Genomic DNA, 14413 nt, shown 5'->3' with positions numbered 1-14413 from the left:
TGGAAGTTTTCAGGGAGATAAATGATAAAGGTAACTCTAATAGTAGGTAGGAGTAAAAGTAGAAGGGGCTACAGATTCAAAGAAAAGAATTTATCATCCAGGAAAATCTGGAGGAGTTGGCATTTGAGTTAGTGAACTTTGAATAGGAAGAATAGAATAAGGAGCATTCTACCTCGAGGGAGTAATATGATCAAACTCACTGGCCCCCCCAAATATTTGTTGAATATCTGAATAAATGGAATCAGGTAGCATTGTTGTTCCACCAACTTACTCAGTATAATGTAGTGTCTCCTATATGCCAGGCACTGTGGCAGGTAGGTGCTAGGACTATAACAAGATGACCCTCATAGACAGTCATCCTCTAATAGGAGAGACAAGTAAAACAAACTAATGACTATATAAATTCAAAGTGAAAAAGGACTGTTAGGCTACTGAATAACTTGGGTGAAAAGACATGTTGGATAGGGTAGTCAAGGAAGGCCCCTCTGAGGGAACAAAATGTCATTTGAAACTGATCTTTTTAAGAACCACTTTGAGATATTTACCCTGTTTCAAGTCTTTACCATTGTTGCTTTCCAAATACAGTCCTCCAGGACTGGTTCCAGGACCCCTGCAGATACCAAAGTCCGTGGATGCTCAAGTCCCTTATATAAAATGGTGTAGTGTTCGCATATAACCTAAGACGTCCTCCCTAGACACTTTAAATCATCTCTAGATTACTTATAATACCTAATACAATGTAAGCGCTATGTAAATAGTTGTAAATATAATGTAAAACCTGTGTAAATAGTTTCTGGTATGTGTCAAATTTAAAATTGCTTTTTGGAACTTTCTGGAATTTTTTTTCCCAATATTTTCATTCCATATTTGGTTGAATCTGTGTGTGGAACCTGCAGATAGGGAAGGCTGACAGTACATTTAATTTGTCTAAATTACTCCCCCTGAAAGTACAACCTGTGAATTTCCTATTTTCCATCAGTATTTATTTTATCTTTATTTATTTGTTGACTTATTTACCTGTTGTTAAATTTATAATGTCATCCTTGTTTTGCAGAAACCAAAGCTGAAAGATTGGCATCCTCCTGGGGGTTTTATTCTGGGATTGTGGGCACTCATTATCATGGTTTTCTTCAAAACTTATGGAATCAAGCATATGAAGTTCATTTTCTAGATGCGATGATGTATGAAGAACACTACATGGAAGACTACAACCTTGGATAAAAGTTCATGTCAATATATATATATATATATATATATATATATTTTTTTTTAATATCTTTATTGGAGTAAAATTGCTTTACAATGGTGTGTTAGTTTCTGCTTTATAACAAAGTGGATCAGTTATACATATACTTATGTTCCCATATATCTTCCCTCTTGCGTCTCCCTCCCACCCTCCCTATCCCACCCCTCCAGGCGGTCACAAAGCACCGAGCTGATATCCCTGTGCTATGCGGCATGTCAATATATTTTTTAAAATGCATTGCTCTTGTGTGATTTGGCAGAAAGTATAAGGAAGCTAAATTTGAAAGAACTATTGGTTTTATAACTCAGAAATAATTGTTAATGCAAGTGCTAAATGACACTAAATATATTTGCTTTTCATTTTGTATTATTAGAATATTGGGACAAAGAGATCAGAATACACTCACTGACTCTTTTTGAAAATAAGAATTTCCCCTTGTTTTATCCCCTTTTCATTTGGAAAAGAAAAAAAATGTGAAGACATTAAATTCTCACTAGCAAGGGAAACTTTTGTTAGTATTTTTGTATATGTTCTCCCAGTCTTTTTCATACTTTTTTTCTAAAATAGAGAGCATATAGAACGTACCATTTTGTAACCTTACTTGTCATTTTGCAGTATGTTGTCAACCCCTTCCCTCTCCTTGCATATTCTTCAAGAACACGTGAATGGCTGCACACTATCCATTTCATGAATGTACAGTAAGTTATTTAACATTCTGCTATAATTAGACCACTTACTTTGTTCCCCAAATTTTCTTTTGGTTCATTCTTTAATGTGTTAATATTTTGTCAGCTATTCTTGGAATTCTGCAGCTAAAATGATAAGTAGATATGAATAATCAGTTTCTTAATCTGTGGTACTGACAGTCTCCGGACCTTATTTACTGTCAGTTTATCTGGAAAATTTAAGATCTTGGGGAATTTCACATACTGATTGCTCAAGAGAAACAAACCTAATCATTTTTCATTTCTAAGCATTCTGTGCTCCTCTAGAATTGATCACCTCTTCTTCTGTTTCCACGCTGAAAGAGATGTTGTTTCATTCTGTTTAAGGTAAACCTTGCCCACTGGCTGGATCTACACTTTTTCTGGGACAATCCCGTAAAACGGATGGGCTGTAGGAAAAATTCATACTTGTGGCCCTTCCTTCGTGTCTGACTGATGTATCACATAAGGCAGTAAGCTCTTTTCTGGTCTCTGACAAGATGCAAGAGCTTATATCCCCATCACTGATTTTTTTCATCTTGCCAGCCATCTTCATATCTATCTCGTAACTGTAAATGGTATTGAGATTGTGCTTTGCTCTCAGCCCCAGATATTGCTTTTTCACATATAAGCGGTAAAAAAAAGTGAAAGTTGAGTATTCATGTCCCATGGGATACTTTTTTGTATTTTATCTGTTTTATCCAGGAACTTCGTGCTAATCTTTATTCACTATGAAGATATGTTTTGTAAATTGTAGGAAACATTCAGAAGACAACCGTTCCTCTACAATAAAACCTCTTAAAATTAATAGTCCTTAGACTCTGTTTTCCTTTTAGCACTTAAAATATTACCCTTTAATTATATGCAAAATGGTCATGCTTTTCACAGGCAAAGGATTAACTGTGTTATCTCTCAGATCAGAACAAATGACATTGAGGCTTTTTGCCAGCTCTGAATCTTCATTTTAATTGATCTTTTTATTGCTGCACTAGATAAAAGAAGAAGGACAATTTTTATCTGATTATACGGAGAAGCATCTTTTTGTACATAGAAAGGGGGAAAAACAAACTTAAATTCGAATAGCTGGATTGTAGTAGTGCTAAGAGACAAAAAAAGGTTGACCATGTAAACACTTACATAAGGTCATGGACACTCTGGTGGCCGGGAGCTACTTAGAGTAGTAAAGGAAATATGATTGTTCTTGAGCCAAAGTCATTTAGTTTGAGTATAATGAAACATACCCTGATGGTAAAGACTACTGGAAAGTAAAAGGATTCCTCTTCAGAGATTGTAGAAGGTGCCCTTCTTAGTTAAAACCAAACTGGGAAAAGTAATACTGGGTATAATATACAGTATTAATTTTATTCCAGACAAATTTCATAGGGCAATTATTTCTTTCTGTTTCATTATTGAATTTTCAGAATATAGTTAAAGCAAAAAGCTTGAAATATGTTAAAGGTTTAGCTCATAGCCATAATCTTTTTACATAAAGTATATTCTGCCTTCAGTAATAAGTAAATCCTCTGCATATGTTAACTGGGTAATATCGTAAGTGTAATTAAATGGCCCAGACTTTAAATGATAACGTAAAAGCACATCCTAAATATATTTTCCTTGAGCCACAAAGAGCTGAACAACTGAAAGGTGTTTTCCTTTTGCCTTTCTCACAGTGTTATCGTAAGGATCAGATGAGCTAATGATATGACTACACACTTTGGAAATTGTGAATATTTGGTGGTGGTGTTTTTCTTTTTTCTGCCTAGGAAGATACCAACGGGGAAGTTAATGGTGCCAGGGTCCCACTTATTTACCTTTCTAAGCTACTCAGTGTGATTCCCATTCTCTTCGGTGTTCTTTTTCTCCTCCCCTGCAGTGTCTTCTATATTCCTTGTCCCTTCAGGGAGACAAGGAATATAGATAAATGGATCCCAGCAGACATGTCCTGACCTTTTGGGGGAGGGACAGGGCATAATGATGCCGTTCTGCAAAGGCAGCCTGCGTGAGAAAAAGAAACCAAATGATGTGGATTTTAAAATTATGAAAGACATTCATTTACAGTTTATGAAAGGGAAATGTGGTTTGGAAGCAAAGCTGATTAAATTGGATCAAGAAAAATTGGAATTAAATACAAAAAATAATGCATGCATTTATGGTTTCAATTTTTATATATCCTCAGCTAGTTGAAAATGATGATTCCCACAACAAGCATAACTCAGCTTGTTTCTGCTTACTGAGTATTTTCTACTATGGTATATGTTGACAACATTTCTTACCTCATGTATGTTGTACAGCAGAGTTACAGTTACTGTGGGAATCATAATTTGAAATTTTGACTTATGTGTTTCTGGAACGTTTACAATAAATGTTGCATTAACATAGAACTTCTTTTCATTGATTTTACCAAAATTAAATTCATCTATAGCAGATATACTGTTTTAACTTATGAAAGAAACATTTTATAAACATACCACAAGGTATGGCTGTAAAATGAGATCAGTCTCCATTTCACTTTATGGAATCAGCCCCATTACTTCACTGTCACATTTCCTGCCTGAGTGCATGAGTGCATTACCTGCTCATGTACCTGATGCGTAAATGTGAAAGTCTTTCAGTTCATGGACAATACACCTTAGTAATAACCGGTCTTTTTCCTTTTAGTGCAAAATTTTACTGTTTCGGAAATGTGCTATGAAATATTTGTTATAAATTAACTGAGTAGACCCTTGAATGACGGGATTGATATAGATGAAGGTGTGACCAAGAAACTCATTATTAAAAATTCGTTTACTCCACACTTGGAAAGGTGGTCACTGTCATTCTTGTTTCACTTGGGCTGCTTGCAGCCTCAGAGACTTGAGAGGACTTTCAGATGTGCCCGATGTATATACCCAGAGTTTACCGGGCTCATATGATATGACCCTCTTCTCATGATGGAAGTACCAGCTCTGACTGTGCTAGAATCTCAGGGACAGCTGGCAGTAGCAATGTAGGTCACTTTCTTCGGGGTCATTAAATAAGGTCATAAATGTAAAGCACATCATACAATACCTGGCACATGGGAGAGGTTCAGCCTTTTGTTCTTTGCTGGGCAGGGCTCTACCTAGCTCTTGTTTTTAACCTCCACTCAGGTTACTCTTTAAAGAACCATTAGCCTTGGTGCTCCTGGGCTGTCCTGTCCCCTTTGGTTTTCAGCAGTTGTCATTTTGAGGTAACAGTTTCTTTTCACTTTCAACGCTGTCCGACAGTTTCAATCCACAGGTTCTCTTCCCTCTCTTTTCGGTTTTTCCATTTTAGATAGGCTGAGGCTTTTCTCCATCTTCCCTCAGCCTTAGGTTTTTATTATCTTCTCTCTATGACTTATCCACTCTCTTGGAAACAAATATAGCATGATTATTGGGCAGTCTAGCCTCACCCCAGGCCCCAGATGTCTGGATAATTACCCTGTCTGAATTTCTCTTTATTCCTCTGTCACACTGGGTACTGCATTTCCAGGAGAAGACCTCCTCCTCTCCCCCCAACCATGTTAGTCAGAACTTCTAAAGTTTCAAATGATAGAAAGCCAACTAGAAAAAATTTAGGCCAAAAAAGGAATTTGCTGGAGAATATTAGGATATCTTACAAACTTGCGGGAAGGGGGTCTGGTGTGAGCTTCACCAGGGGCTGGCATGGCACCTGGATATTCTTCTCTGCATGTCTCCTTTTGGCTTTCTTACTGGCTTTCTCACGTGACTGGTGACTCTAGAGCCTGATATCCTGTGCTTCATCACAAGAGAGAGGAAAGTTACTTTCTTCCTTTATTTCCAGTTCTGAAAGTCTTGGGGACGAACTGATTAACCTTGTTAATCCTATAAGCACATAAGGACCTCTGGTGGCAAACTCCTGTCTACTAGGGTCCCTCCCAGAGAAGGGAGAGATCACAGGAGCCAGGCAGTCACCCTTACTACTACTTTCTACTAACTTGCTATTCAGTGGGTGGTCTGTGGAGCTGCAGCATGACCCTGGAGCTCGCTAGAAATGCAGAATGTCAGGCCCCACCCTAGACCTGCTGCACCAGAATCTGCATTGTACAAGATCCCCAGGTAATTCACACGCACGTGAAAGTAGGAGAGGCACTGATCTACACCTTCTACTAACTAGCTCAATTTTATCTCTTAAAAAGGAGGTTGTAAAAGATTGCAAATACTCACTTGTAAAACAAACAGCCATGGGTAGCATATTTTATGGGTTAATTGACTCTTTAACATTCTTTTTCTTAACTTTTTATTTTATATTGGAGTATAGTTGATTAACAATGTTCTGTTAGTTTCAGGTGTACAGCAAAGTGATTCAGTTATACATATACACGTATCTATTCTTCTTCAAATTCTTCTCCCATTTAGGTTGTTACATAATATTGAGCAGATTTCCCTGTGCTATACACTAGGTCCTTGTTGGTTATCCACTCTTTAGCATTATTCTTGACTCTATTAGACCTTTTAAGGCTGTAGACCACTCTCGTTCTCATTTTTTTTTCCTTCTGAGGCTTTTTCAAAATGTTGAATGCTTAAATGGGCATCTAATTAGCACTTACTGTATGTAGTGTCTGCAGTTTCTTTGACACGACTGTCATCAGGAGTGTGAGTCTAAATTCCCCTTCCCTGAATATAGGCTGGCCTTAGTGACTTAATTCTAATAAATAGAATGTGGCGGAATAATACTGCATGACTTCAAGGCTAGGCCATAAAAGGTAATACAGCATCTGCCTGGCTCTCTTTCTCAGGATACTTCTCTTGGAACCCAGCCACCGTGCCCTGAGGAAACCCAAGCCACTTGGAGAAGCCAGGCATGTTTATTTTGGCTATTACCTTGGCAAGGTCCCAGCCAATAGCCAACATCAACTTCCAGACACATGGGGGAGAGAGCCTCCAGATGTTTCCTGATGGCAACCGCGGGAGAGACCCGCAAGTGAGAGCCACCCAGTTCTGGTTCACTCCCAGAACCGTGAGAGATAATAATGTGAAAAAAATTGTTATTTTTACCTCAGTATGTTCAGGATGGTTTGTTGTACAGGGATAGTTACTGAAACACTGTGTTAATACCTACCCACTTTAGTAGATGCTAGGAGAGATTACAAAGAAACAGAATTCTTTTTTCAAGAATTACAAATCAATTCTTGAGACACATGTGAAAGGATGAAATAACTGTATAGCAGAAAATGACAAGTGCCATGTAAGAGCTATAGAATAGGGGGTTTAAAAAGAAACTTCTAACTTTAATTGCTAAAGAGATGCATTGTTCATATTGTATTTATTCTCAGGGGAACAGAGAAGACTTCAAGAAGGAAATTAAATTTGAGCAATCAGATTAGATTTCTCTTGTTTTCCCTCCTTTTCCCATTATTGCTCTTTCGGAATTGTAATTTTTCTTCAGTCCTGTTCCACCAACTCAGACTTTCTTATCGTCAGAAGATTTTGCTTTGTAATCTGAAAATTAAAATGGGGGAAGTGAACTAGCTTAACTTCCTTCTCTACCTCTACAAATTTGCCTCTCTTTCCCCCCCCCACCACCCATTCCTACCCCAACCCCTTTGGTCTTAGAGATTGAGTTATTGACCCCATCCTTCTTCTGGGATATTGCTTACTCATCAACTCACCTTTCTTCTTGCCCTGCAACCTCCCTTTGCATAGAAGTGCTTTCCCTTACATTTTGTAAGATGTTCAAGCTTTCTCATCTGAAAGACTCCTCAAAATTCTATGTCCCCCTTTAAATGCTAATATAGAAATGCTATATAGAGCTCTTTTCTACTTCATTCTGTAGCTTATTATTTTGAATGAATGAGCGACATTCTCTAACTTGGCTTCCTTGCCTTGTATTCATTTGTGAACCTTTCTGTGAATCTATCTTCTGCTCCCACCACTCGCCTGAAACTATTTTCTTACTGATATCAATGATCTATTTGCCAAATCAGATGGAATTTTACTGGCTGTATCTTTTTCTTTTTAAATCTCTCCTTAATATGTAATAATTGTTGATTACTCCCGGTTTTAGAAACATTTTCTCCTCTGCCTTGTGGTACTGCTGTCTCCCCAGGTTTTCTTCACTTGGCCTCTCCTTTTCAGTCTCCAACAAGTGCTTCTCTTTGACAGCGCACCCCGGATGTTCTGCAGAGTTCTGTCCTCGCACTCTTCAAATTTAACACTGTCCCTGAATCTTTTCATCCCCACCTGTGGTTTCCGCTATTACCTCTACAGCACTGGGCAGCCAAATTTGTATATCCCAGGATCTCTCTTGAGTTCCAGAAGCACCCCCTTCTACCTGAAAGCACAGGAATCTCAAACTTAGTGTACCCCAAACTGAACTTACCATATTTCATCACACCTCATTGCCCGGCTCTTCCTTTTCTATTTTCTTTTTCTTATTTTATATTCTGAATCTTCTCTAGATGGGCACAGATAGTGAAGATATCTGTGGCCCATGTAAATGTTCACCACACCATTTACTACACACGAGGCTCCTAATAATCAGGTGGGTGAAATGACATGCTCTGTGGGTGTCAGTTAGCCTCTTTTGCCAGACATTCCAGTGCTTGCCAGTGGGCCCATGAAGAAAAGTCGTTGTGTGGGATGGAGACTATGCAGGGGCTCAGCAGGCTGGATTTCTCCTTACCAAGGCTGATCTGGCTAATGCCTCAGCTGACAGCCTAATCTACCAGTAGCAGAAACCTTCATTAAAACTCAGGCAGTAACCAGGTTGATGCCTCCATTCCCCAGGAGGGGGCCAGTCGGCTGACTGGTAGTAGGTTGATTATATTGACCATCATAGAGTGGGCAGAAATTCATTTGCACTGCAATAGATGCATCTTCTGAGTATGGATTTGCATTTCCTGCTCTTAAAGCTTTCGCCAGCATCAACCATCTATGAACTCACAGAAATCCTTATCCACCCTCATGGCATTCTGCACAGTATTGAGTCAGATCAAGGAACTCATTTCACAGCAGCTAAGTGTGGCAGCGAGCTTATGCCCATGAAATTAATCAAACTTACCACATACCCCATAGGACAAAACACTCTGAAAAGAGGGAACTCTTATCTATAGACTTTAAATCAGAGACCATTGCATGGCATTATTTCCCCCATAGCCAGAATGCATAAAACTGGGAACAAGAGTGGAAATGTGAGCAACTCCTCTCACTATTACACCTAACAGTACATTTCCAGAACCTTTGCTTCCTGTCCTGGCAACTTTGAGCTTTGCTAGTATGGTGGTCTTAGGTGCAAAGAGAAGAATACTTTCCTCAAGGGATATAACAGTGGTTCTATTGAATTTGAAGAGAGGATTGCCACCTGGCCATTTGGGGCTTTTTATATCACTGAACCAACATGCCAAAAATAAGGAGTTACTCTACTGGCTGGAGTGATTGATCCCAGTTACCAAAGGGAAGTTGAGTAGCTGCTACACTAAAGGCAAGAACAACTAAGTGGCAAGAGGATTTTCTAGGGTGCCTCTTACTAGTTCCATGACCAATAGCAAAGGTTAATGGAAACCCAAAACAATCATAAAAAGGCAGGATGATTGAGGACTCACTCTTCTGAATGAAGGTTTGGGTCACTCCACCAGATAATGAACTGACCATCTCAGCTTCTGGCCGAGAGCAAGGGAAGTACGCAATAGGTAGGGGAAGGTAGGAAGCCATAGGTATCAACTATGGCCCATGGCCAACTGCTGAAATGTAGTAGTTTTGTGTATTTTCTCTTTGCCTGTTACATGTTTGTGTGTGTATGCTATTTCTCTCTCTTCTCTCTCTTTTCCCCCACTTTTATGCACGTTGGAGGGGCTTAACCTTACAATATAATCTTTAGGTAAGAAAATATTCGATGGGACCGTGATGGAATTTGAGGAGTAATTAATGTGGCCAGCAGTGCACACAGCAGCAGCTGGGGCTGTGTGTCTCCTTATTTTGGTGAAGAGTGAGAATTTCTTCACTTGTAAGAAGAATAACAACATCCTGTTAGATGGAAATATAGAGTTGTGTCGCTGTACAGAGCTCACATGTGTGGAAGAGTGAATGCAGGAGCTGACCAGGCAAAGGACTGTACTGTTCCAATTACCAATTCATTGTCTCAGCTGAACCCTTTAAGACTAATTTCCCCATTATAGTGAACACGATGCTAAGTTTTGTCAGTAGAGGGTGCTGGGGAGGCATTGCAAGAAGAAGGAGCTTCTCTTCCTGTTCCTGGTGTAATCCTCCCATAGGTCTCCTGCAGTGTGTGTCTCCCATAGGTCTCCTGCAGTGTGTGTGTGTGTGCACGCGTGCGTGCGCATTCACCAGCACACGTGTTTCCTGCAGTGCCCAGTGGTTGGCAGCACAGAGCACCTTCCTGTGGGCAGCTTCATAGCAGAGGGTAGCCAGCAAAGCACCTCCGCATGAGTTGCTGCCCCAGGCAAGTTGCCTGTGGCTGCTTTGCAGTGGGGCACCTATGGAGGGCACCTTCCCATAGTGTACCTCCTTGGGCATCTCCATCATGGGTGCTGCTGGCAAGGGCACCTCCTCTGGACAACTTTCCCCACACCCTTTGAGGGGAGTTTTCAGTAAGTTCAAAGGTGTGGCTCCTCTGTGAGTATAGCTTTCCCTAGCAGTCCAGAGAGCAGCTTTCCAGCAAGTTCCACTGAGACAACACCTTAGTGAACGTCTCCACCATCCAATGAGCCCTGCTGCACCCTCTCCAACAATGTCTGGATCTCAGTCCTGGGAGGGGTGGCTTCTCCCTTGGGTCCTCTGCCTCAACCTGAGGTGTGGTGGCCGCTCCTGATACCAGCCATTCCTCTATTCTTTAGAGTTCTCTTTCTCTCTCACTAGCAAATTCCCCCTTGCTCAAATACCTTGATCAAATTACTATGTGATTCCTGTCTTCTGATTGCACTTTGCCCGATATACCTCCTCACAGAAAGCAGATGGCACTAAATGGTGAAATTCTTGGCCACAGTCATTCAGATTGTTCAGATTATGCCTCTGCGTTCAAGGGAAAGTCCTCCTCCCTCCCAGAGAGATGGACAAAGGATTGGAGCCCCTTCTTACACCTCCTCCTAAATCTGAACTTCCACTGAGGGTTAACAGATGGAAGGAATAACTCCTTCTGACAGTCTGGCAGCCAGATCTGGCCCAGGAGATGCACAGACCTATCAGACACGTGGAAGCCATTCAGCGAGGGTCTCGTTGACTTTGTTTTAAAAATGCTGGATTCTTCCGGCTCTAGGCAGCTTCTCCTTGCCCCTTGTAATGAGTACAGGAAATGAAAAGATTCAGGCAACAGGATTTCTTGTAACCCTGCCAGGAAAGGAGATGGATCAAAAGAGAATAAAGCATGTTAGAGGCAGACTGCTGCAGGAAATATTCTTGTCTGGTTATTAAAGTGCTCACAGATTAATAAGGCTGAATAGCACAGTGGTTAAGAGTCAGCTTTGCATTTCTGTCGCTTGTCAGCCTGATAAATGCACATTATACAAGGAACAGAATAATTAAAATTACAAATAAGGAAATACACTTATCAATCAATAAAACCAAAGGTGAAAAATTGAGGCTGAAATATGAGAAACCAAATAAAAGGAATATACATTAAACAGGCTAAAACACAAAACCAGAAGCTCAGAAATTACAAAGTCTAGGGAAAATGAAATCAAAGAATTAAAATTCTAGATGTTAAAATCAGAACCTTAGAATTTCAAGGATATAGTTGTGAATAAAATTAAAGTAGAAAAAGGAAACATGTTTTAAAGTGAAAACAATAGAGGGGAGAATTAAATGGAATATAAAGAGTAAGCCCAGTAGCTGAAGCAATTTATTCTAAAAGTTTAAAATAAAGCTAAAACTAGTCAAAGGAATATAGTGCTAAGTATTTAGAGAACAAAACAAACTGAAAATAAATATAGAAGACAAGAGATGAACAATTTAGAACATGAGAAGAGCAAACTTTTTTTTTAAAGCAAATTACCTGCTTTTAAGAGACACCTGGCTTTTGTTATCGTTATTTTGCAGATACTCAAGCAGCCACAAAATGCAGTAGATTGTGTCTGTAACTTTGATTCCCAAGTTCAGGTTCTTTGTAGAGCATCCCTTGGGGTTCCTTTAGACTGAAAGCTAAAGGTAGCAAGCAGTTCAGAAGGTTGAGCCTTTCTCCAAGGCTCCTGGCTCCTGTGTCTACATGGCTTGAGTCCCTTGAAGAGTTGGGCATGGAAACAGGTTAGAAAGATACACACCCCTGGCTTGGCCAGCCCTGTTTTCGGTTTGGCTCTCTGATCTGTTGCCTCGAAGCCAAGCAATCATTCAACAAATATATTTCCCACCTACATAGCTCTCAGCGCTGAGGTAATCATGGACCCTCCTTTCTTCCCTTCACATTGCTGGCTGCAGGTCAGACAATTGTACTGTTTTGTAGTATTTCTGGCCTCAGTTTGAAAGCAAATCAGTGGATCTCAAACTTTTGGGCTACCACCCACAGTAAGAATACATGTCATATTGTGACTACGCATATATGTGTTTATATCTATATGACTAAAAAGTTTTACAGAATATGTACCCTCTCTAATGTCATACACTATTATCTTTATTTTTTTGTATTCTGTATTATAGAATTGTCTCAGCTGGGAGCCAGATCAATGGTTTTCAAAAATATTTTGCTTCTATCTGCATTAAGAAAGAGATTTCACACTGTGATCTGATGCACATACATGTGTGTGCATCTATATAACTGAAAGAAAAGTTTTACAAAATGATACTGACTAGGGCTTCCCTGGTGGCGCAGTGGTTGAGAGTCCGCCTGCCGATGCAGGGGACACGGGTTCGTGCCCCGGTTCGCGAGGATCCCACATGCCGCGGAGCGGCTGGGCCCGTGAGCCATGGCCGCTGAGCCTGCGCGTCCGGAGCCCGTGCTCCGCAACGGGAGAGGCCACAACAGTGAGAGGCCCGCGTACCGCAAAAAAAAAAAAAAAAAATGATACTGACTCTTCATATAAAGCACCTATTAATTTCCTGTTCTATTGATGGCTTATGAGCCATATACGGCTATATTTGCATCTCCAAACTTCCTGCCAAGCGGACTCAATTTCATTGAGCGTGGAGAACCCCAGCCAAGGAAAATGCCCCACAGGGTGATAGAATTATTACAAACATCCTTGCACTGACAATGCACTTTACTGCTCCCTGGTGCCAATCTAATCTTTACATTGTGTGAATGACATAGCCTCAGTCTTGAAGCCTGTCTGGTAAGTTAGAAATGTCTTTATTCTGTCTCGTTTATTTACAGTTGGGGATGGGGAGCCAGATGAAGAGAGCTCCAGGAGAGCTTCTAGAAGGTATCATGAATGGAGAGCATAGGTCAAATACAGATTTTTTGAAAAGGACAAAAAATCCAACACAAATATGCTAAAATAGAAAATAGAATTTATCAATATTTACATAACAATGTCCAGGAGAGATTTGTCTTCAGGCTCAGCTTGATCCAGTACTCAATGACATTCTAAGATCTATCACTCGTATCTGTTTCCCCTGTGATGGCTTCACTCCCAAGGTGATTCTTCTTGTGGTAGCAAATATGGCCTTATCAGTCTCAGACTCTAAAGCATTATGAGCTGGGGGGAAGAGTTGTATCCCTGCATAGGGTCATGTTCCCATCCCTGAATCAATTCTTGTGTCTGAGGGACAGGATACGCCAGTAGGTTTAAGCCAGTCAGGGCCTACCCCTGGAGCTGTGTATAGAGCTAACCAGATGGTTAATGGTGGAGAGATTGACTTTCCAAAGAAAATACAGGGAACCTTCGCCCCAAAGGTAGGGAAATGGAAGCTGGGCTGCCAATGGCAGGTGCTTACTCCATTGAACCTTTGAAGGCAGTGTGGAAACAGGGAAAAGAGTTGTGGTGAGGGAGGCTTGTCAACAGATGGGGGCACAGGGGAAGGGTCAGCACTCGAGGTGCAAGGAGCAGCCTGGGCAAAGCCTGGAGCCACCTTAAGTCACCTGAGGTAGCTGGAGCTTCAGGACACACGTGAAGGAGCTGTGAGGGAGGAGACTAGAGCTCAAAAGGCAGACAGTGGGTTCTGAATCCAGGCTACGGAATGAGGATTAAATCTGGCAGCTAGTCAGCATTCAGAAGAAGGTTCTGATCGAGGTGAGTACTTTATGAGACTTATCTTGCACTGGCAGAATGAATGGGAGAAAGGCAACCCTGGAAGGCCAGGGCGGTCCAGGCAAGAGCTAAATGAACGTGAACACAGAGCAGTGAGCATAGAGACAGAGGAACTGATGCAAAAGCTCTGTGCTCCTTTATCTCCTAACCTGAAATGAACTTTCAGTTCTGTTGACTTATGCAAAGGAGGGAGACATCCTTTAATATTTAATTGGCTTCAAATAAAGATCAAATAATTCCTGAAAACTTTACTTTTCAAAAGGGAAGAAACTACCCTTCGGTGGAAAAAATAAGCCAGTGCTTATA

At 40.6% G+C, this 14413-nt stretch overlaps 1 protein-coding gene across 1 annotated transcript in view; it reads left to right on the top strand.

Moving 5' to 3' along the window:
- PIGK (phosphatidylinositol glycan anchor biosynthesis class K) overlaps positions 1-1171 on the top strand; it is a 135134-nt gene extending 133963 nt beyond the window's left edge. The window contains exon 11 of the mRNA XM_065888466.1: positions 1055-1171. Within this exon, the coding sequence (XP_065744538.1) occupies positions 1055-1171 (117 nt within the window). The remainder of the gene's footprint in view (positions 1-1054) is intronic.
- Positions 1172-14413: the final 13242 nt, after the last annotated feature.

Source organism: Phocoena phocoena, chromosome 1 (genome assembly GCF_963924675.1).
Source record: "Phocoena phocoena chromosome 1, mPhoPho1.1, whole genome shotgun sequence".
Taxonomy (NCBI): domain Eukaryota; kingdom Metazoa; phylum Chordata; class Mammalia; order Artiodactyla; family Phocoenidae; genus Phocoena; species Phocoena phocoena.
The sequence above is the reverse complement of the archived record's forward strand: the minus strand, read 5'-3'. Positions and strand labels throughout refer to the sequence as shown.